Genomic DNA, 24,502 nt, shown 5'->3' with positions numbered 1-24,502 from the left:
AATTATATATTAATTATATATAAATAATTCAGCGTATAAACAATTATAAATTATTAGATGCAAAAACTAATATAAATTTTATTTGTTGTAAGTACAAAAAATAGTTTTAAAGTAAAAAATATTTAAAAAATAATTTTATGTTGCTATTCCGTATATTTTTGTAAAGTACCATAATTTTTATTGCAATATTTTTTTAAATTAATTGTTTAATTGTTTTTCATGCGTATCCTTTATTTTAAGAATGTGTTCCAAACGTCGACGTCAACTGAAACAATAATTAAAATAATAAAAAATTTGTAATATTTAATATTATTGTATTATATGTATAATTACCACATGCTTATGAAAAAGAAATAGAAATAGGAGCAGTAGAAATGTTAAAAATTTATTTCTATAAGTTATAGATTTTTACATGCAAAACATAGCACTGATAACACAAGAAAATATCTTTAACAATATAAATTGTAATTATAAACTTTAATAATAAATTTAATCAACAAAAAACCGTTGCTTTTAAAAATGTGGAACGCTTCACGATTTTGCGTACGTACAAACTAAATAGAAAAACATACAAATTAAATTTTAATTATGACATAAAATTATAGTTTTTCTATGTCTGGGTTGCGACTTAAAAGATCTGTTTATAATTTTTAATGAGTAAAAAAGTCGTACCCGATCATATAATCTCAATAAATAATTATAAGAAAAATGTTTACATAGATGATTAAATTCAACATTTTCGAAAATGGTAATAAGTTTACGAATTACATGTTTCTGTACAATTAATTTCTCAGCTTTGGAAAAAAATTAATTTTCTAATTTTTTAATATATGCTACGAAATCATTATTTGGCATACATAAATTTCCAAAAGAATTATCTTCAGTAGACTGTAAGCTCTAAAAAAGAAGTAATATGATATTTCATTTAAATCAATATACGAACGTGCATATTGAAAACAAATATTGCATGAATGTTTTTGAAGATATCTACGTATTATATATCCACAAACAAATCTGAACGCATCTTGTTCATTTACATCCATCTCACGATAATCATGATCATCCAAAAGTATTGGTTCAAAATCATCTGTGTTGGGTATCTTTATAATCCTCTTCTCTAAAGTTTGTAACAGCTGCTAATATCTCAGCATTATTTCTTTCACAATTTCCAGTTTTAACAGTACAATATTTTAGAGAAAAAAGTTTTCTGAATGAATAGAAAAACTGAACTGGAGTAAGATTGAAAACATTACCATTCGATCCTCGGACATCCGTAAAAAAGTGCTCCAAACAATCTTAAGTAAAACGGCGTAATAATAGAAATTGGATTTCTGGATATACATTTTGCAAATATTTCCATATTTGTAGAAGAGAATTTATATTGTGCTTCATGCATTTAAAAACTTTAATTTTATTAGAAATATTTACACCAGCTTTATTATATATCATTAATTTGAATATATATAAGTTCTTTATTGTTTCCCCTTAGGGTTTACAATCTCTATACAATTCAACCGCTTATATCTACTCTTAACACTACTCTTATAACTAAACTTAATCTACTTAACCTAATATCTGGGGTGCTTTGGCCTATTACCGCCTCCACACCCCCTTTTCTACGCGCGCACACACACACACACACACACACACACACACACACACACACACACACACACACACACACACACACACACACACATACCGCTCCGCTGGACTTCCGTTTCCTCTGCCTATGCATCCATTATTGTCTCTATCCCTATTCCTTCTACGTTTCCCTCCTCCTTACTTTCGTCTCTCTCCCTCTCTAATTCTCTCAACCAATTTTCACCCTCTCCTTTCGACCCTAAAATCCTCCATTGCTACCTGCCAACTATCTCCACCCCCCCCCCCCCTCAATCTCTGTACTCTTACCATACATGTTCCCACGTTTCACTCCTTCATCCACACAATCTACATCTCTTCTTTACTTCTTCTTCCCAATATCTATCCCCCCTCATTTCGTTACTTAACCTAAACCTCATGACTTTTCTCTACCTACTCTCTCCCCCTACCCTTTTTTATATTTTGGAATCCCTTCCTCTTTAACCCATTTATAGCATTTATTATACTCAGACTCACTAATTTTCCTCCATCTGTCCTCCTTCTGTAACTGCCTCTCCTTGCTTATAATCGCCTCTAATACCTCTTCTCTATGTCCCATTTCAATCTCCTCCAACTTCCATCTTCTATACTCAAAAAACTCGGTTCCTCTTCCCACTCCACCTCTACCTTTGCTATCCTACCTTTTGCTCTTATTTCCTCTAGATATTTGCCCCTCCTCTCATCCAACCTCTTTTCATATGCCCACGCTCTCTTTTCCGCTCTACTTCTCAATTTGTCCCTCTGTATTTCCTCTCTTACCATATATCCCGGTGTGTTCCAGTTTAAATCTAGCACCCACCTTACATATCTTTTTTCTATCCTCTCTATACTCTCCCTCTCCTTCCATCCCCATACTTCCACTCCATAACTCATTACTGTTCAAACCAGCTTGTCAAACATTCATAACCTCCTCCCCCAATCCTTGCCATATCTTCTCTTCCCGATCCCCCAAACCTGTCCCATTACCGCCGCCGCTCTCCTCACTCTATCCCTTACCTGCGCCTTTTGTCCCCCGTTTTTTTGCATGATACATCCCAGATAGTTGTACTCCTTAACTTCTTCTATTCTCCTTCCCTTTCATCACCAGCTCTTTTTGCTTTTCCTACCTTCTCCTCTTCTAAATCTCATTATTTTCGATTTTCTTGCGTTTAATACTAAGTTCTTCTCATCCAAATACTCTTCAAGCCTCATACTCCTCATCTGATCTTCCGCTTCCCTAACCACAAGATCATCTGCGTACGTGCTGCTAACGTGCAAACCCTCTCTCCTCCTATCTTTAAATCTCCTCACTTAACTCTCCCCATAACCTCCTCTAAGTAAAAAATTAGAATGTTAAATAATAATGGACTCCAACCCTTTCCATCTAACCACACACACGTCTCCATCAAACATCACATCCCATTCTTTCATACCCTTTCAAAATTCTCTATCTTTATTCCCTAACTCTGCCACATTCCAAAAAACAATTCTCACTCCTCTCTCATCCATCCTCCCCTCTCTCCTTATACCCCTTACATTCTTTCTCTCTTCTCTTCCCCCTTCCCCTCCACCCTAACCTCTCCCTTCTCATTTATAAATACTTCCTCTTTTTCATCCCATTTCCACTAACTCTCTCCTATTCTAATCCTACCATAACCTAACCTAACCTTTTTTTTGTTTTGCGCGGATGAGAGAAATCTTCAAAAGATACCCGGGAGCCCCGGGTAGTGTGGGATTCTACGTAACTGGTGTCAGCGTTGCCTACCCACTAAAACTCTCATCCAATCGTTTCCTCTACCTTGGACCTCTTTTGCAGACTTCCCCGGCATTGACGTAAGCCATTTCTTCGGAAAAAGTTCGCAAAAGTCCATAGAGATATATCTCCTCAGAACTACGCATAATCTGACGGGGTTATTATGCTTACAAACTATTATTATATATACATATTTACAACATAGAACTAACCAACCAGGAAACCCAACGTAACCCAGAGCCCATAAATGAGCCCAAGGTCCGTCCAGTCTCGTGGTTTACAAGGACCTTATAATACTTATTCTTACCGGTAACAGGGACCAGTCATCTCTCAACTTAGCTCGGGAGTGGGGGTGCGCTAAACCCCGGATAGTTTTTGTTCCTATCCCTCTGCACATAAATGGCGAACAACAAATTTTTGTTCGCCCATTATCTTCTATTGAGAATTCTATTTACCTTTCTCTCTCTTTCTCTCCCCCCCCCTCTCTTTCTCTCTCTCTCATTTATTACACTTTCGCAAAAACGGAACATTCCAGCCATCCTTCTTAACTAACATAAATGTAATTACTGATCTAAGCGTTAAGTCCTCACTTATTATTCCTCTTAATTCTGAACGTTGTTCTTCAAACTCCTCGCAGTCTGCGAGGGTATGTTGAGCATTATCTTCATTGGCTCCGCAGTGTCTACAGCGCGGGGAAACGCTACGATTTATTTTAAACAGAAAATAACTAAAACTACCATGTCCGATAGAACTTGGGTAAGCCTGAAAGATAACTTCAGTCATCTGGTCATCGTTGCTTCTTCCGTACCAGAGTTCAAGATTAGGCAAAATTGCTTCGCGAGTCCCGGAGCGTTCGGACTTAACCTTTCTAATCTATTCTTCCAGGCTTCTAACGCCTTATGTCTCTCTTCCTCTTTTATCATTCTTTTACTTAATACTGATATCTCATAATCTAAATCTAGAGCCATATGTATTCTATTATCTTTAAGTATCTTTAAGTTTTATAGCCATTATATCAGCCGGGATAAGCCTGGCCAGTATCATGGCCGCATTATATGCGATTGTGCGGTATCCCGCCACTGCTCTAATAGCGAGCAATCTTTGCAGTCTTCTAAATTACCATAACCCTTTTTTTTGTACGAGGTGGGAATGCATTTACGCATACCCCCGCCACCGATGACTCACGGGCAGGGGTTAATGGGACTCACGGGTTTGCAATCGAGAAAGCTAAGCCCTTCCCGATCGCGTGCAATATCCGTTCTATTCACTAGGATGGCCTTGACGGCGCGATTTGGGGGATCCACCGGGAATTGCTATCCAGCATAACTGCCGGTGGGCCCCCCCGCGCCGACGCGCCGTGACGACGCGCGCGTCGCTCCGGGCGAGCGGGGCGGACGTCTCCGGATACCGGAGAGCCCCGCTCGCCCGGCTGGTTCTTTGAACATGAACCAGTGGCCATTGTATTCGGGGGGGGGGGGCTGTAATCTTGTCTCCTCCCCCCCCGCCGCCACTCCTCTCCCTCCCCTAGTCCACGACATGTGGAGGGAAGAGGGACGGGAGATCGATGTTTGGTCCCCCCGAGTACAGTCGGACCTCCCATTTGGCATACTCTCATTTAGCATAACCTCCCATTTAGCATACCAAAAACCTCTGTTTTAGTATACCACGTGATCACAGTCGCTGCGTATACTCGATGCGCAGTCGTCTGCATCAGGTCCGTACATACGTACTTGCCAATGCAAAAATCACATTCTAACCTCCACAATTTGAAACTGGATCTGACGACATGTACGTACGGCCCTGTTTTGGGCGGCGCTAACACGAACCTCTCATTTATCATATTTGGTCCCGTGGCTATGCTAAATGAGAGGTCCGACTGTATATCACTCACGTTGAAGAAGGGGAGGGAGTCGAGGGCAGGGGCGAACGTCGCCCCGAGCAACCTCACCCCCCAACGACCCGCGGCGTGCTTGTGGGGGGAGGGGGAAGCTCTGTGCCCAGTGGTCGGGCCGGACCCTCCCCCTAGCGGGCGGATATTGTTTCGATGGTCCGGGGGGGAAGAAGGGCCGTGTCTATCGGCTTGCCTCCCTAGTTCCCCCCGGACCATACACCCTGTTTGCGCGCGCCGACCTCGCACTCAACTCGAGGCCGGCGCGCCCGTTGCTTCTCCTCCCTCGTCGTTCGGGGGACGTCCCTTGTTGCCCCCCGCAGGCCCGAGCGGGGCCATCGCGGCGGCGGCCAAGGGGGCGGGGGCATCAATGCCCAGTCGCGGTCCCCGCCCACCGAATTTGGCAGGCGACTATGACGCCGGCGACGAGGGGGTGCGTCTCTCGCTCCGGCGTCCCCCAAGTCCGGAGAGGGGGATCCGCGAGGACCCCCTCTCAGCCTCCTCCTTCCGCGACATGACTGTTTCGAAGAAGGAAAAGGCCTCCTCCCACGTGGACAAATTACCATAACCTAACCTAACCTAACCATACCTTATTTCCTTTCTCTTCTTCCGTTCTCGCTATCCTTTCCAACCTCCATCTAATTATCTTTTTCTTCCAAGTCCAATCTGCTAAAATTCTTTCTTCCCGCCCTCTTAAATTCTTCTTTCTACTCCAAACCTCTTTCCTCTGCTCTTCATTTTCTAACCTTATCCATAGCAACTCCCTCCCTTTCTTATTTACTTCTCCTATATTTCTAATCCCCTTCACCGTCACTTCCGCCCCTATATCTTTAAACACCCCTTTTACGGCTTTCCTTCTCTTACCCTTCTTTACCGCCACCCCCCTAAGTATCACATTTTTCCTCCTCTCTTCTCTATCCTTCAACTCCATCTTCTCCATCTCTTTAACCCTCTTATCTAGCATTCTATCTCCTACCTTATCCGTCTTCTCTATCCTTTTCATCTCCTCCTGTGCCTCCACTAACTCCTTTTTTTTCTCTTTCCCATCTACTCTCCCTTTCCCTAAGCTCCCTGATTTCTTTTTTTAAAGCCTCTATCTCCTCTCTCATCCTTTTCCCCTGCTCTTCCACAATCTCTTTTAATTCCTCTTTTATTTCCGTTTTTACTACTTTTAGTCCCTCTATTGTCTCATCTTTCCACGTCCTTAAGTTTCTAACCAACTCATCCCCCCCCCTCTCCAGGCGGAGATCTTGCTACTCTCTTACTTCCCCTTTATCCCTCTAACGACGTACAACTATCGCTTTTTCCTCTCTCTATATTACTCATGCTTTAGACTATGCCCGTTGTCTCTTGTGAATACACCTTAACCATCCTATCCCCTCTCTAGACCTTCAGGCGGCGCTTCTGTTCTCTACTCCATTCAATCCTTGCGTCACGCACGCCTGTCTTGAACCTATCTAATCCCTGCCTCTGCTCTGTTGCCCACTAACTCACCTACTTTATATGCAATTTCTTGCTTACACACTCTTCTCCCCACTCTATCTTGACCATCCACACACTCCACTCGCTCTCCGCAATCACATCACGCTATCCTACTTCTCCTAACACCTCAATAACTCTCAGTATCACTCTATAAAACTACCGGCTATCCACATACGTCTAACTCACAACGGCCCTGAAACGGAAGTCTCACTAATTTGAATATATATTCTTTAATTTTTGAAAGAAATTTCAATTGATACTGCGTTCCCTGCAAAGCTTGTTTAAATTGAGATGGATGTTGAACCGAAGATGAATTGAATAGATAAAAAAAATCGTTCATATTTTGAATAAAATCTGCTGTTCTAAGTGCAATTGTCGTATCTGCAGGTTTCAAAGCTCTAGAAATTACTAATTTCCTCAAGCTGCTACTCACTGTAGAGCTTAAAATTTGTGTAGCCAAGTATACTTTCATTTTTTTCAAAATTTGAAAATTTTATATGTTTTTCAGTAAGTTTATGTGCAAGTCGAAATTCTCTAGTTTGATCTTCATAAAATAAATATTGAATTCCCAAGAAATTGATTTAGAATTATACTTAATGATATTGTCGTGAAAATTATTTCTAACAGTTTTTATTATATGAGGTAAATAAAAAAAATATAAAATTTGCTTATTATTAACAAAAAAATGAATTGTCCTCTGTCACACTAAAAAGTTTAGCAGTTTGTTTAAAGTTTCCTCTCATGTCTGAAACAAACGCGAGTACTTTAAAGTCTGCATTTTGCTATTTTGCAATTGTTTGAGGAATAATGATTGTTCATTTCATAGCAGAATGAAGAATTGAGAAAAAAGTAAGCCAAAGGTTGTTTCCAATTGTAACAAACCTCTCTCATCATTAAAACCGCAACATTACACGCTAGACGATAAAATTTGTCATCACCCAAATCTTCAAACCTAATAACTTCGTCCTGATTTATATTATAATACAAATTTGCTGTAATTGATGCTTTATCAATGCATAAAATGCAATACTTATCGAGAGGTGACGAAGAAGTTTCCAACTTTTTTTTAAAGCATCAAAAATAAAATCATGTAAACCTGGAGCAATTTTCCAATGTTGAATCATGCGTTGTAAGGTTCTAACATAAGGAAGAATAAATTTTTGTGCAAAAAAATTGTAAGCTTTTCTTCCCCCACAAAACTTTTTACAAACAATACTTTTTAAATGTAAGCTAATATTTCCGTTTTTTGGTTGATTTACATTTAGTAAGACGCACTTGAGTTTTTATAAAATTTGCAATTTCTGGTTGCAAAAATTTGTCAGTAGCCTCAATATTCTTCCAAAGAGATTTTTCTCATAGAAGTTTTTAGATTATTTTTCTGACGTTCTAGTTGTTGTTTTAATCGTCGAACTTCTCGATGTAATACTGTAATTCTGCCTCTTAAAATTTTTTTGCGCGGGGAATAATTGGAAAGTTTTGGCTCTGTTTGATTGTACTGATGTTTTAGATGCAAAGCTGATTTTACTTCTTCATGTTCATTATTCATTAGTTGATGGGTGTTAACTATATTAAAAAGTAATATTAAAAGTACTAAAGAATTATAACACAAAAAATTAATTGATTATATTATCCATTCACTACAAAAAAAGAACAAACATAATAAATTGTACGATAATATAATCAAATGTATATTTCAGTCTGATTCATCCAAATATTTTGTTATTAATATTAATTTTATTGAACTAAAATTATTACTTGATACTGATTGATGTTCAATTTTGTATGAAAATTCGGTTTCAAGTCGTTCATTTAGACGTTATATCTCCGCATTTAACTAAAATACAATAATTATACTCATCAAATTTCTTTGCAACAACTCCAAAATTAGAAAATATTTACTTGAATATTTACCTGAATAATATATTTTCTTCAGATTCACTCAAATTAAAAATTGCATTGCTTTTATTTGACTCGTCAATAGCTTGATTATTATTTGTTGTAAGTAACGGAATTGCATGCGGTTGCAGTCTATTTTTTAAATCGTTTAAAAACATCAATGATGGATAATGATCATCACAAACCTTATAATTTTTATATGAATTTATTACTGATGTTTTTATTTCACGATTACATTTTCTCAACCACAATTTTGCTCTAAAAGGCATTTGAAATATTAATAAATGTATTTAATATATAATTCAATAATCAACAAATCTGCTAATAAGAAACACTTTTTTACCTTTCGGAATCTTTTGGAAAACGCAAAAAGCTGGAACTAGATGTACGCCCAGAAATATTTTGACAATCTTTTATAGTACAACTTTTATAGTATAACCACCTTTCTTTATTTTATCACACATAACATCACGCTATAAAATTTAAATAGAGATTTTTGTATTTTGGTAGCTCATTGTGTCAGATCTTCTGCAGATATGCGACACGTGTAACTAAAAAGAGATTGAAGCAGATTAAAATATCGTGGGCGCAGCTATGTTATTAGATGTACGTATTCGCACATGCGTACTAAAATTTGATTACGAGTTAGACGGCTCACTGTCGCAACTTACAATATTCTATATAAATGTATCTACGTCAGCGTATATCGCATGTACATATATTTAATGTAAATACATGGAATATACATGAAATATATTGTACATATATATATATATACGCTATGATCTTTTTTGAATATACAAATCAAGTGTATATATGTATGTATGTATGTATGTTTATTTACTGCGTCCCTTCAGGGTTTGCAGTCTCTCCATATTATACATCATATTTACAATACATTCTCATCACCGCCTACGCGCCCTGGCCATTGTGCGATCTTTACACGTTCCACCTCCATCCCCTTCACGGCCCTTCTAATCATAAACCCCCTTTTTCCTCTTGATCCGTTTTAACCCTATACAAATCAAGTGTATTCATGTATCTTATAAATATCCCTAAATGTAGGTATATCTTTATTTATATACATTTTTTGCATGTACAATATATACAGAATATTTTTTTGACATTATGGATTTTCTATTCTACACACACCACACACACACACACGCGCGCGCGCGCACGCACGTATGCACGCACACACACACACACACACACACACACACACACACACACACACACACACACACACACACGGTATCGAATGTTTACTACAGTTACAAGGGAACCTCGCAAACTCGAAAATTCAGATTTTAATACAATTTAGCATAAATGTAGAGAAGGTAAATACATGAATTTAGAAATTTTTAGTAGCGGCCCAAAAACAGTTTAAAGGGGTGAAATTACCCTTCAAAGGTGGAGACATTTTTGCGTTTTCTCGATATATTTCGTAAACTAAACAAAAAAAATATTTTATACAAAAGTTTTACAATAAAAGTACTTCTATCTAAAACTACAGCAATAAGATTTTGAAAAAAAATTTAAAAAATTTTTTAATTTTTGAAAAAAAAATTTTTTTTTAATTTTATTAACGTAATTAAAGATATTTTTGCCATAAAACTTTTTTATAAAACATTGTTTGATATCTCCAAAACTTTTCGAGATAAAAGGCCATTCAGAACAACATTAGGTCCGTAAAATGACGTATTTCTGACGCAATTTTAAAACGATTTTTTCTTTACCAAAATTTTATTTGAAGCGTAATTTTTGAGTTATAAGCCAAAATAGTTAACGAATTACGCGTCGAGTACAGAAGGCAGGCAGGGGCGGCGCGCTACGAGCGTAACGCGGGCGCGGCTGACTATCCGCGTCAGCTGACGGATGATTACCACCGCGTAAATCGCTTTTTATTTTATCTTATAACATAAAATTATGCTTTAAATAAAATTTTGGTAAAGAAAAGATTGTCTTGGAATTATGTTAGGAATACGCGTTTCCTAAAATCACTACAACCAAAAGTTGTTCCAGATCGTCGGCCATCGGACGCTGGAACCAGCTGATTACTACACGCGATGTGTGTGTATGCCATGTTTGTGTAAAAGTGAGAGAGAGAGAGAGAGAGAGAGAGAGAGAGAGAGAGAGAGAGAGAGAGAGAGAGAGAGAGAGAGAAAGTGAAGGTGGGCTGGGAAAGACGTTTATACACACGCACGCATCTCCCCCTCCCTCCCTCCCTCCCTCTCTCCCTCTCTCTCTCTCTCTCTCTCTTACACAAACACGGCATACACACACGTCGCGTATAGCAATTAGTTGGTTTCAGCGTTTGACGCACAAACACTCATACACTTCCTCATTTGATCACTCACTTGTTTATTCACTTTGTAGCAGCGTAGTCAATCTTCATGCTTATGAACAATCATTAGAGATGCTTGTTAAAGATGCGCGACACATCCAACTTTCTCGTTTTTGCTAATTACACTCAATTGACACAATATAAATTACGGGTTTACTGTTTATTCACTTACTACCGATTTCCAAAAATTATTTTATTCACCGTTTCCAAAAATTACTTTAAAAGAAACGCGAATGCGAATAGCACAGGACTCGACGCGAAGCGACGGACTGCAAAGACTGCACGACGACGACCACGAGAATTATGTTTACAACGTGGAGCGACTGGGACCAAGAATGCCGGCGCCGTGGTAGAAGTCGCTGTCGCGACTGTTGCCATTTGCGGCGCCGCATCCTTGGCTGCGTGGCGCGTGATTAACGCGAGCGGCGAGATAAGACAAACGATCGGCTAAAACCTTTGCATTACTTGCGAATGCGGTAGAAAACATGAAACGTATGACGTACTTCAAAAAATTATTAATTATTTATTATAATTAATACCTATTTCTAATTATAATAAATAATTGTTATTTTAAAAAGCATGTATACGTTATTACGTTTTCGAAACTATTGCAGTTACGATACAAAAGTGTCAATCGCAAAAATAATGTAATTAATAAATTACATTTGAGAAAATTAATTGTTATTCTGCTCATAAGAGCTGTTCCACCGTCGAAATGTATTGGTCGCTCTGAAAAGAGCGGATTGGTTAAAAAAATTTTTTAAGTAGATGCTTAAAATGCCCGCCATCCATCCTAACGCATGCTCTCATGCGTTTTAATAAATTTCTTTCGACATTCTCCATTACTTCTTCGTCGATATCCCAAACAGCAAATCGTAATCTTGTCTCTAGGTCTTCGATATCTTCGGGAAGCGTTTTATAAATTACTTCCTTACAATAATCCCCATAAGAAGAAGTCCAGAGGATTAAGATCCGGAGATGTTGCGGGCCAACGTATCGGGCCGTACCGACCCATTCAGTGTCCGGCGATTTGTCGCGGCGGCGAGGAGGGGGCATCGACCACCCGCGAAGATCGTATAAATTAGACGCACGATCGATGCTGTACAATAACCGTGCGATAATCAATTAGGGCGAAGAAGATATGGCAGCGTATACAAGTCAAGAATACTACGACATGATGATGGCACTTGGCGAGTGTCGCGAGCAGCCGTACCCTGCTGCAAGAAGATACACCGAATTGTTTCAACACTGAAGACATCCATCGGGTCACGTCATACATACAGCAGCTCAAAGACTTCACGATACTGGCAGTCTCCTGCCGAACAAACATGACACTGGGAGAGATCGCGACATTAGAAATGTACGGAACACGGAGAGAGTGTTACGTGCTTTCGAAAATAATCCCGAAACAAGCATTTGGGTAGTTGCTCGAGAACAAAACTTATCTTGGTCAACCGTACAAAGGTTACTTAAACGAGCATTTCCCCGGACACTGAATGGGTCGGTACGGCCCGATACGTTGGCCCGCAATATCTCCGGATCTTAATTCTCTGGACTTCTTCTTATGGGGATATTGTAAGAAAGTAATTTATAAAACGCTTCCCGAAGATATCGAAGACCTAGAGACAAGATTACGATTTGCTATTTGGGATATCGACGAAGAAGTAATGGAGAATGTCAAAAGAAATTTATTAAAACGCATGAGAGCATGCGTTAGGATGGATGGCGGGCATTTTAAGCATCTACTTAAAAAATTTTTTTAACCAATCCGCTCTTTTCAGAGCGACCAATACATTTCGACTGTGAAACATCTCTCATGAGCAGAATAAAAATTAATTTTCTCAAATGTAATTTATTAATTACATTATTCTTGCGATTGACTGACACTTTTGTATCGTAACTGCAATAGTTTCGAAAACGTAATAACGACGTATAATACATGCTTTTTAAAATAATAATTATTTATTATAATTAGAAATAGTTACTAATTATAATAAATAATTAATAATTTTTTGAAGTACGTCATACGTTTCATGTTTTCTACCGCATTCGCAAGTAATGCAAAGGTTTTAGCCGATCGTTTGTCTTATCTCGCCGCTCGCGTTAATTACGCGCCACGCAGCCAAGGATGCGGCGCCGCAAATGGCAACAGTCGCGACAGCGACTTCTACCACGGCGCCGGCATTCTTGGTCCCAGTCGCTCCACATTGTAAACATAATCCTCGTGGTTGTCGTCGTACCGTCTTTGCGGTCCGTCGCTTTGCGTCGAGTCCTGTGCTATTCGCATTCGCGTTTTTTTTTTAAAGTAATTTTTGGAAACGGTGAGTAAAGTAATTTTTGGGAATCGATAGTGAATGAATAAACAGTAAACCCGCAATTTGTATTGTGTCAATTGAGTGTAATTAGCAAAAACGAGAAAGTTGGATGTGTCGTGCATCTTTAACAACCATCTCTAATGATTGTTCATAAGCATGAAGATTGGCTACACTGCTATAAGGTGAGTGAGCAGGTGAGTGAGTGATCAATCGAAAGAGTGTATGAGTGTTTGTGCGTTAGACGCTGCAACCAGCTGATTGCTACCATTGATATATAGTACTGGATGGAGCATATGACGAAAATCGTCTTGACGGACGTAGAAAGAGACAAGACGATGTGTGGGTAGGAGCGGCTCATGGAGCTATGGAACCCTGAGGTCCAAATAGATATATTAGATACAAATGCATAAATATATTTTTTTTATCGATAATATTACATTATAATAAAACATAAAACATTATATAACCTTATTTAACATGCCGCAAATATATAACTATAATATTAATTTACTTACGCATGAGTTGATACATCTTTGTTAACTCACTCGTTTTGCACAATAAACAGGCAGAAACCATATTTATTAATTATTTATATCGAATATATCGATAGTTCATGCACACGTCAAAACACGTTGCCTGTTGCACATGTATAGCAATACGGTTAAAAGCGTTGTAGAATACGGTACAACTTTTGGTTGTTACAGTTATTAAAACATTTTTTGATATCTCCAATACTTTTCGAGATATATCGAAAAGAGCAAAAATTTGCTCTATGCATCAAGAGCAGTTTCATCCTTTAGATCGCTTTTGATCGGCACTTGAAAATTTATAAATTCATCTTTTTACCTAATTACCTTTTTTTTTTTCCGTGAATGGGAAAAAATGCATTGTGTATCCCCCATGGTCGATCCATGGCGGTATGTGGGATCTATTGAAAAACTCACCGCTTGGATGAACAAAAATACAAAGGGACAATAAACTGTCATCGGGAACAACTAGAACTATTTCGGGGACCTAATTACATGTGTATTTTATCTAAAGTTAATAAAAAAAACATTTTTATTTAATTACGTTAATAAAATTTACAAGAAATATACTTTTTGGGGATATTTCCTATATAAAGAATTTTTTTGGGTGATACATGGAAAAATTTTCAAATACCGTCGATTTCTGATAGGAGTATGATTTCCATCCCTAAAATGTAAGCGGTGGTGTACTTTCAGCATGCTTGGAAAGGACTTTGGATATATTGTATAATATTCTAGAAAAATTCTTTCGTCTTTCTATCTTACGACTTATACACAGAGTTTGTCTATAATGTATAAAAAAACATTTAAATTATTACAATCGTTACTAATAAACATTATAATTATCTAAATAAGAAATTTGTTACTTACGAACAATTTTTATATTTCGAAGTGTTTACAATTATGGTATTCCTCAAAAAAATAATGCATGCAAAAATATTTTATGCACCAGGAGCAACGTACGTATTACAGTAGGTTCACCACATGAAGATTACTGGAAAATATCGTCACATTTATCATACGTGACTAATCTAAATTTAATAAACAATACATCATGTATTCATTTTTATGATACGTGTAGTCGCAATTTGGATTACTTATCTTTTATTAAAGCAAGAAAAGTAGACTTTCTTATAATTCAATCACAATCAGCAATTTTTTTAATACGAAATAAAAAGGTTATTGTAATTGCTCGCTTGCAGAAATTGTGGGCATAGTAGTGTAGCTGTGTGTAATTACTGATTGTGATTGAACTATAAGAAAATCTACATTTCTTTCTTTAATAAAAGATAAGTAATTTAAATTGCGATTACACCTGTCATAAAAATAAATACGTGATGTATTGTTTATTAAATTTAGATTAGTATGATAAACGTATAGTAAACGTGACGATATTTTCCAGTAATCTTCATGTGGTGAACCTACTATAATGAGTTGCTCCTGGTGCATGAAATATTTTTGCATGCATCATTTTTTTTAGGAATACTATAATTGTAGACACTACGAAATATAAGAATTGTTCGTAAGTAACAAATTTCTTATTTAAATAATTATAATGTTTATTAGTAACGTTTGTAATAATTTAAATGTTTTTTTATACATTACAGACAAACTCTATGTATAAATTGTAAGAAGGATAAATGAATTTTTCCAGAATATTATACAATATATCCAAAGTCCTTCTTGAGCATGCTGAAAGTACACCACCGCGGACATTTTAAGGATGGATCACACTTCTATCAGAAATCGACAGTGTCTGAAAATTTTTCCATGTGTCACCCCAAAAATTTCTTTATATAGGAAATACCCCCAAAAAGTTCATTTCTTGTAAATTTTATTAACGTAATTAAATAAAAATGTTTTTTTATTAACTTTAGATAAAACACACATGTAATTAGGTCCCCGAAATAGTCCTAGCTCACCTGTTCCCGGTGACAGTATGTCGTCTCTTTGTATTTTTGTTCATCCAAGCGGTGAGTTTTTTAATGGATCCCACATACCCCTATAAATCGACCATGGGGGATACACAATGCATTTTTTTCCATTCACGAAAAAAAAACAGGTAATTAGACAAAAAGATGAATTTATAAATTTTCAAGTGCTGATTAAAAGCGATCTAAAGGATGAAACTCTTGATGCATAGAGAAAATTTTTGCTTTTTTCGATATATCTCGAAAAGTATTGGAGATATCAAAAAATGTTTTATACAAAAGTTTTATAGCAAAAATATCTCTGTCTAACTACATTAATAAAATTTTGAAAAAAACTGAAAATTACTGTAGTTAGATAGAAGTACTTTTATTGTAAAACTTTTGTATAAAACATTTTTTTATATTTTGTTTAGTTTACAAGATATATTTTTGTAAACTAAACAAAATATAAAAATATCGAGAAAACGCAAAAATGTCTTAATCTTTAAAGTGTGGTTTCACTTCTTTAAACCGTTTTTGGGCCGCTACTAAAAATTTCTAAATTTATGTATTTACCCCCTCTACATTTATGCCAAGTTTCATTAAAATTTAAATTTTTGATTTTGCGAGGTTCCTTGGTAGTTAATTTTAAAAGAATTAATTTTTATAACTTTAACTAGTTATTTTTAAAACACTAATTTTTATTTGTTAACTTTTTAAGTTTAAAATTTATTTAAGTGAATGAATGAATCTTTATTACTTCAAGCATATACAATGCCAAGAAGGAACTTGGTTTACATTAGAAATCTTAACCTTGCATTCATCCACAACTTATCTTTTATACTGGTTTAACCTAAACTCCTAATTTATTAATTATTATTTCTCTTGACATTTACCTGTTTATTTACATTCAGTTACTCTATTTTCGAAACACCTTACCTTTTCCTGTTTCTTATTCTATATCCTATATATTATACCTTCTACATTTTTACATATATCCCTCCAACCGTTTAATTATTCTTTTATCCTAATATCCAGTTGCATGGCTTTTTACTATCAAATAAATCTATTTACCTATAAACCTAATGTATTTCATCTTATCTTACTCTATAATCGCAAGAATCCTTATACAAGAAACCTTTTTTCTCTTTAGCATCTATAGCCAAAAAGAAAATTATACATAGAATACAATATAATCTTACTTAATCATTTCTCTCGCTACTCACTTCCAATATTCTAATATACCAATGACATAACGATAAGATAATTAAACCACTCTCTACCTCTTCCATTCCCTTATTTTCGCTTTACCGCTATTCTATCTTATCATATTTTTAAATACTTCAAAATGCTTTAAAAGAGGTGATCATATTACCCACATACATTGATAATCCTATCTTCTCCTACTCTACTTATAACTGCTATCCCTCTACTTCACGTGTACCTAACCGATTCCATTACCCAGGTAGCAAAGACAAGTCATTTTGACGTCAAATTTTGTTCATATTAGTACGAATGACGTCCTATGACCAAAATGCGACCATGACATTTAAATGATGGCATATTGACGTTATTTAATGACGTCTTTATGACGTAATATTTTGGTCTTATTTTTCGCCGTCATTCCGTGACGTTATTATGACGTATTAATTCGATCCTGCTTTTTGGTTAGCAAATATAATAATTTGAATTTTATGCGTTTATTTTTTACTAATTTGTATAAACATAACCTAACATATAAAGATTGTAACCGTGCTCGCGAGCGACGGCCAACTTCGCCTCCGTCCCTGGTCGCGGCTCTTAGCCGCCCGGATGTCGGGACGACCGTTTCTCGTAAGGTTTTCTACAAAAATATTTGATTGGGCGCCAGGTACGTTAAGCGTACCACTCTTCTCGCAATACACGGGAGATTACGCTCAAATTAGTCGCGAAAAGAATAAGCCTCGTAGGCGACCGGGGCGTTAGCGGCTCCGATAGCCAGCTACTCAGCCCTAAAATGGCAGAGGGAGAGGTTGGGAATGGGAGAGGGAGAGGTGACGCGGGCGGATGGAATCGAGAAGGCGAGAGAATTGAAACCACGTAAATGTAACAGTAAGATTAACAAATATATTTGACAACAGGTGATATAAAATGACAAGGCTTCGTTGAGCGGCAATGGTAATTCGTGCGTGGCACAAGTGGATGACCGCTCGGAATTAAATTTGACAAACGCGGGACAGATCTGAAACGAGTTATTTTGCGTACGCGGAAATTCTCCGACTTGTTTACGCTTTATCCTGCGCCGTTAGTGGACGCCAAACTCCCGATAGGATAACAGTGTCACCAAGGGCGATCGGAATGAACAGTCACTCCAAGCCCGCGCAACACGCGACGGACTCGTGCTCTTCCACACGTTACAAGATCTCGCGAATGATATGCGCGATAATTCTTATGAGCTAGCTAACGAGGCGGTACAAAACAATGAGAGGAAATCGCACGAGAGCGCAATTAATAGAGAGTCGCGATGCCAGTGCAGCAAATTAAATCAAATTTTAGTAACAATAAATTAGAAATGCGCGACAATTTACAGCGCGGTTAATAACTCGTGACACAACTACAGGACAAAATTACAATTGACTCGGCTGCGGATCGGAACACACACGCAACGTAATTGTAACACGAAACGAAGCACGGAGCGAACTCACGCGGGCGGGCGCGATCGGGCGAAGCAACGATAATCCAATAAATCCGTGACTCTAATCGAATAACTACAAGATCGTAATACTCTCGTGACTTTTTCGCGAGTCGCCCAATCGCGAAATCGGTGGCTTTACAATTCACGACGCTCGTCTCACCAAGCCGGTTCCTTCGTCTTGGCCTCGTCCGGATCGAGAGGTTTCCGGCTCCTGCGTCCTCTTACACGCCATCTCAGCTCGGGATCTGGATCGCACACACGATACAATACAACGTCTGCAGTGTCTCGAGTGCGGGATCCTGGATCCTGCGGGGGCCGCTCGGCGACGCGCCCCACCTTGCCTCCGATACGCCGGGCCCTTATTGGCCGCGGTTTTCCGAAATCGATTTTCGCGCAACGCGCGGCGTGCACGCCGTCGCTGGCTGATCGATCCAAGCGCGGTGGTCGATACTGTTGGGCCCCGTGCACGAGAATTTTGGCGCTTTCTTCTGCGGCAGATTCTTCTCTCCTTGCCGGGCGCATCCTCCGCTACCAGGGCGTTACCTCCTCCTCGATGAGGGCGTTCACTGATTGTAAGCTGTCGCGATCTCCGCCAGAATTTATGCTGGATCGGGTCTGCAGTCGCCCCGTCGGGATGCCGGCTTTGCGCGCCTTTGCTGGATCCTGAAAGCGTGATTCGGCGGCAGTATCGAAATTCTCACAAGATGGAAATTATAGGCAAGATAAGGGCGGTATTACCTGCCGACTCCCGCTCAAAAAGGGTCCCCGTTACTCCCTCGATGTCCACTTACTCTGCGACCTCCGGGAAGCTTCTCCGACGAGACGAGACGTCCAAAAATTGCAAGATAGATCGCTGTGGCCACCGATTCCCGTCGCACTCGCGATGCAAAGCTCGCAAAAATCTTAACGATTAATGATCGAACAACACACGAGACGTCACACACACAAAAACACGAGATAATACGCTTTTACGTCCGTTCCCGAGCGGGAGGACGCAGGATCCGCGTGATGTTAACGCGTAAGGGCCGGTAAGGCCCTTGTGACGGACAGCAGCCTGCGGCTGTCACGTCACAACATATAAACAAACATTTAAAAAACTATTTCCAAAGACTATATCTAATATAGTCTATATTAACTATATCTAACTATATATTAACTTTTTTTTTACGAAGGGAATGCGTCTTATGCATACCCTTGCCTTGAGGAAAAGGGCGAGGGCTATGTTGGACTCACCGCCGCGCAATTGCAAAGGCGCGACGGCATATCCACTAAACCCCTCGGTGGTTGCCTGCCTCCGGGGCAACCGGTGAATCGCGGGATCACTGAGGTACGCAACCGCGGTTCATCGTACGCCTCGAATGCCCCCCTCCCCGCGGCATTCTAACCATCCTAAATGTGGGAGTGTAGTTGCGGGGGAAGCCCATTCCTGAGGGACGGCCGGATTTTAAGCCAGCCGCCCCCCCGTCATATGTGTACAAGGGCGAGAGACGCAACCACTCGTCCCCCGTCCCCCGTTCCGGGGCAGCCAAAAGATGGGGTAAACCGTGTTCCCCCACGGCCCACCCCGGCCGCTCCACCAGGGGAGGGCGAAGGAGCCAGCAAAGGGACTCTCCCGTACGCCGCTCTCCTCGCAGCCCTATCAGCCTCCCGATCCCGCTCCGCCGTCTCTTTCATAACATCCTCGCAGAAGGAGGCCACCGCCCTCCATGACCCTTCGTCGCCCACCATGGCCACGACTACGGCGGGCAACGAAAGGTCCCTCCCTATTGAACTGGTCAGGACACGACGCTGACCCGCCCACGCAGGGCACTACTCAAGGGTATGCTGCGCCGTGTCCCGTGAACCGCCCGACAGTGGTGACACCGGGGGTCGACCTCCCTCCCAATTCGATGTAGGTACTCCCCGAAACACTCGTGCCCGAGGAGCACCTGCGCCAATCTGAACGTCAGGGCCCCGTAAGCCCGACCCACCCAGTCCGAGAGGACCGGACGGACCGCCCCGACGAACCCCAGACCCCTCCCTCGCCCGAGCGAGTTGCTCGGACCAGAGGTCCAGGGATCGCCGCCGGGCCTGGAAGTTCCAAGCCTCGACAGCCCTCGGCGCCGGGGTCACGCCACCCCGGCGGAGAGCCGCTTGCCACTCGTAGCGGTTTGCTCGACCCGGGCATTGCGCCGATCGGCCCGCAGCTCCACTGATCACACGGGCGCACCGTAGAGCGCCACGCTCGTCACCACCCCCGCATAGAGGCGGCGCGCTCCACTCCCCGGCCCTCCGAGATTGGGCATCAGCCTCCCCAACGAGAAGGTGACGGCCCTCAGTTGGGGGGTCAAGCTGCCGAAGTGCTCTCGGAAGCCCCAACGGGTTTCGAGAACGAGACCCATGTATTTCATCCGGGTCCCGACCTCGACCCGGGTATTCCCCACCGTGATGTGGGGCCGAGGGGGGCCCCTCACCCGAGGTCCGGCGAATCAGATCGCCTCGGTTTTGTGAAGGGCCACCCTCAGCCCCAACTCCGTGATCCAGCCGACCACCAGCGCCACCGATCTGGACGCCAGCCGGCCGACCTCGTCCCAATCATCCCCGGCGGCGACTACCAGCGTGTCATCGGCGTAACACACCAGCTTGGCGCCACCAGGGATGTAGCCCCGCAGAACCCAGTCGTACGCTAGGTTTCACAGCAACGATCCTTGTGGAATCCCGCAACTGGTCCCCCTCGAGATCATACAACCGTCCCGCCCGACATACCGGATGGATCGGCAGCTGAGATAGTGCCCGACCACCCTCCTCAGGTAGGGAGGCACCCTGAACCACTCAAGGGCCTCCCGGATCCAGGGCAGGGTGTTAAACGCGTTGCTAATGTCTAAAGACACCGCAATTGCCACCCGGCCCCGGGACACGACCTTCTCCACGAGGACAGCGTCCGCCGTGGACCGGCCCCCGCGGAACCCGAATTGGGCGTCCGCCAAGTCGGGGTTCACCCCAGCCAAATGCCGCTGGAGGCGGGCAGCCAGAATGCGCTCGAACAGCTTGCCCGCCTCATCCAACAGGCATATCGGGCGATACGCCGAGGGCGAGTTCGCGGAGCGTTCCTCCTTGGGGAGGAGCACCAGCCGGCCGACCTCTCAGAGAGAGGGAAACCGTCCCGCCATCAGGCAGCCGTCAAACAACCGCCTGAGGCGGTCCCCGAGGACACAAAGGGCCACAGCTCAGACCCGACCGTGGATGCCATCCGGCCCCGGAGCAGTCTTTTTGGCCCGGAGCCGAGCGACAGCTCGGCCAAGCTCCTCCTCCGTTACCCCCCACTCCTCGGACCAGGCCACCTCCCGGTATATCTATAAGTCTATATTAACTACATATATCTAACTATATATTAATCACCATCAACTTCTATATTTAGAATTATTCCAGACAGCACACAATATTTATGAATTTATGATAAATATTTATAAATATTTTTTAATATTTATTTTTTTAAAATGTATAAGTATTTTATACATATTTTATATATGTACATGAAGAAAAAAATCTTTATTCAACATATTATTAAAATATAGTCTAAATATTTTATACAATATTTATGGTAAATAAAAAATAAAGATTTGTACAAGTAATATTTTGTAAATATTTATAAATATTTTATAAATATTTTTATAATATTTATGATAAATTTTTATGATCTGTCAAATCTAATACCACAAAAATATTTATAAAATATTTGGATAAATATTTATAAAATATTCAAATAAATATTATAAATATTTTATAAGAATTTTATAAATATTGTGTGCTGTCTGGGATATAATTTAACTTTATCAAAAGAACCGAACAAAAACATATTTTTATAAATAAAATAAATTCTCTTTACGTCGACCCGACTGGCCAGTTTATTAAACAATTAATATTTTTATAAGTTATTCCACATGTTATTTTGCATATGTAAAAATTAGTAAAAGAACTGTAGATTTATATTTATTTATGAATATTATTTAACTATACGTTTCATGTTTCTGACCTCTATTGAACTGATCTATAACAAATATGTATTCATGAGCATCAAGTGTGCATGGATCATTGCGAAGTGCCAGGTTGCGTACGATCTTTGAAGTCAAGCAATGTCAACAGTGGTTCAGAGTTGGATGGGTGATCGCAGAAGTTAGGCAATGCCAGATGTGATTATGGTGTGGTGAGGATAACTATGCTTGTTGAGAAACAACGTAAATTTATTTTTTTCTTACATTATAATTATGTTATTTCAATATTTTCACAATGCAAGTGCTGCATTTATAGGACACGTACCCGAAATATTTTCTAAAACGTCAAAATAACGGCGACTTTTACCTGGGATAGTCATAAAAATGATGTTAAAATGTCGTCTTTATTGTGACGTCAACAGTCTGTGACATTAGACCATAATTTTAACGTAATTAGGACGTCAATTAGTGACATCAATAATAGTTAGGAAATGACCAAAATTTGACTTGTGTTTGCTACCTGGGTATCTACTCTTTGAAAGACAGTGAACCCATCACACAGCCCCTTCACAGTCTTATTCTCTTCGTCATACTAAATTCGTCGTATTTGTTATTTTTCTCTTCCTTCTTTATATTACTCCTTTTTCTATCTTTCCTGTCACCCTTGTGTCCTCGAATCTTTTTTCTATATCTTACATTCTTTTCGTGTACATCCTGAATTTTCTTTTCTTATACCATTATAAACTGCATTCAAGTCCTGATCCATAACCCAAAGCAGACCGCAATCCTTTTTTCTTTACTTTTTTCACGCAGTCTGTACTATATGGATCACCAATAAAACTATATCCTTCGCTTCGTTCCTTTTAATACTTTACCTTAATATTTCCTCTTGTCTTATCTCTCTCCTGCATCTCTGACCTAACCTTTTCTTGTTTTCGGTCCAGAAAGCCCTTTAAATTACTCTTCTCAATTTACTCCTCTCTTCTACCCTTTTTTTGCCTCTTCGTAGCATTTAATTTTCCTTTTCTCTAATGTATACAGCCACTATCCTAGGCCGTTGTCTTTTCTTTTTATTGCACCTCTAATCCATGCTTTTTTTGTTTTCGGACCAGAAAACCCTTTAATTTTCTCTTTTCAATTTACTTATCTCTCCTGCATTTTGTTTGCCTCTTCATAGAACCTTGCTTTCCTTTTCTATAATGTACAGCCATTAACCTACCGGAATTGTAGTCTAATTCTTTTATCCTTCTGCGTCTTTTTTGTTATTGTTTCGGAAACTTTCCAAAAATTCTTTGTTACTTCGTTACCCAAAGTCTCCATCCATTTGCCTTTTCCACTCTTTCCTAGCGTAACCGTTCTGCAGGTGAATTGTCGTCCTGTCGCCACACGACCATTTACTCTCACACCATCTAACCAAGTCCAAAATTTATCTAAGTAAAAAAAATACATTTTTATATGAAAAGTAATTTTCTTTTTTTTTTACAAATAAAATATTAAATTTGATGATTTATTTTATATTATAACTTTTCTCTTATATTTACAATAATCTATTATTTAAATCTGTTATTTAGAATTATAAAAAATTACAACATTCTAATTTATTATAAATAAACTTTTCAAATTGAACTTGAATTAATCTTAACACAACTTTAGATAAATTTTTTCACGCAATTTTTAACATAATTAAATTAATTTTATAAGTCATTAACTTAATGTAACTTTATTTAAATTTTAAATTTAATTTAACTGTTTAATATTGAATTTAAGAAAATATTACTTAACCTTGTATACAAATTTTTATTAGAAGGATTAAACATAATACGATATAATAGAATGTTATTTATAGTTGGCCTCAATGGTTTGTTCATCTTTGGAACAAAACAGTCACAACCCATACGCTTCCAATTGGTTGGAACGTTTACGTCACATCAAGCGATTAAGAAACAGAGTATTGCAAGAATACATTAATAATAACCCGGAAACTTCTACAGATGAATTATCACCGAGAACTAATAAGCGAGTTTATATGGACGACTTTACGGAATACACAACATAATTTTTGCGTGTATTATATATAATAAAATAATAATGCACGATAAAAACAATGATGAATGAAAAT

At 39.3% G+C, this 24,502-nt stretch overlaps 1 protein-coding gene and 3 long non-coding RNA genes across 8 annotated transcripts in view; 2 read left to right on the top strand and 2 right to left on the bottom strand.

The window, feature by feature from the left end:
• The window catches only part of LOC105837229 (tuberin), a 210,931-nt gene that overhangs the window by 129,149 nt on the left and 57,280 nt on the right, over positions 1–24,502 (top strand). The window contains exon 29 of one of the 5 annotated variants that reach the window (XM_012681812.3): positions 24,230–24,501. The exons of the other annotated variants lie outside the window; for them this stretch is intronic. Within the exon in view, the coding sequence (XP_012537266.2) occupies positions 24,230–24,439 (210 nt within the window). The 3' untranslated portion in view covers positions 24,440–24,501. Of the gene's footprint in view, positions 1–24,229; position 24,502 lie in introns of those variants that run through there. 5 annotated transcript variants of the gene reach the window in all.
• LOC118646395 lies at positions 164–7,399 on the top strand. The gene is made up of 2 exons (XR_004963940.1): positions 164–4,944; positions 5,244–7,399. It is a non-coding gene; the product is annotated as an uncharacterized LOC118646395 (long non-coding RNA).
• On the bottom strand, positions 5,949–9,819 carry LOC114254557. Its single transcript, XR_004963942.1, has 2 exons — positions 8,983–9,819; positions 5,949–8,897 (listed from the first exon to the last, which is right to left on the bottom strand). It is a non-coding gene; the product is annotated as an uncharacterized LOC114254557 (long non-coding RNA).
• LOC118646396 overlaps positions 22,632–24,502 on the bottom strand; it is a 28,261-nt gene continuing 26,390 nt past the window's right edge. The window contains exon 2 of the long non-coding RNA XR_004963941.1: positions 22,632–23,813. This is a non-coding gene — a long non-coding RNA (uncharacterized LOC118646396). The remainder of the gene's footprint in view (positions 23,814–24,502) is intronic.

This window comes from Monomorium pharaonis, chromosome 1 (assembly GCF_013373865.1).
Source record: "Monomorium pharaonis isolate MP-MQ-018 chromosome 1, ASM1337386v2, whole genome shotgun sequence".
Classification (NCBI taxonomy): domain Eukaryota; kingdom Metazoa; phylum Arthropoda; class Insecta; order Hymenoptera; family Formicidae; genus Monomorium; species Monomorium pharaonis.
This window is presented reverse-complemented; position numbering and strand designations above follow the sequence as displayed.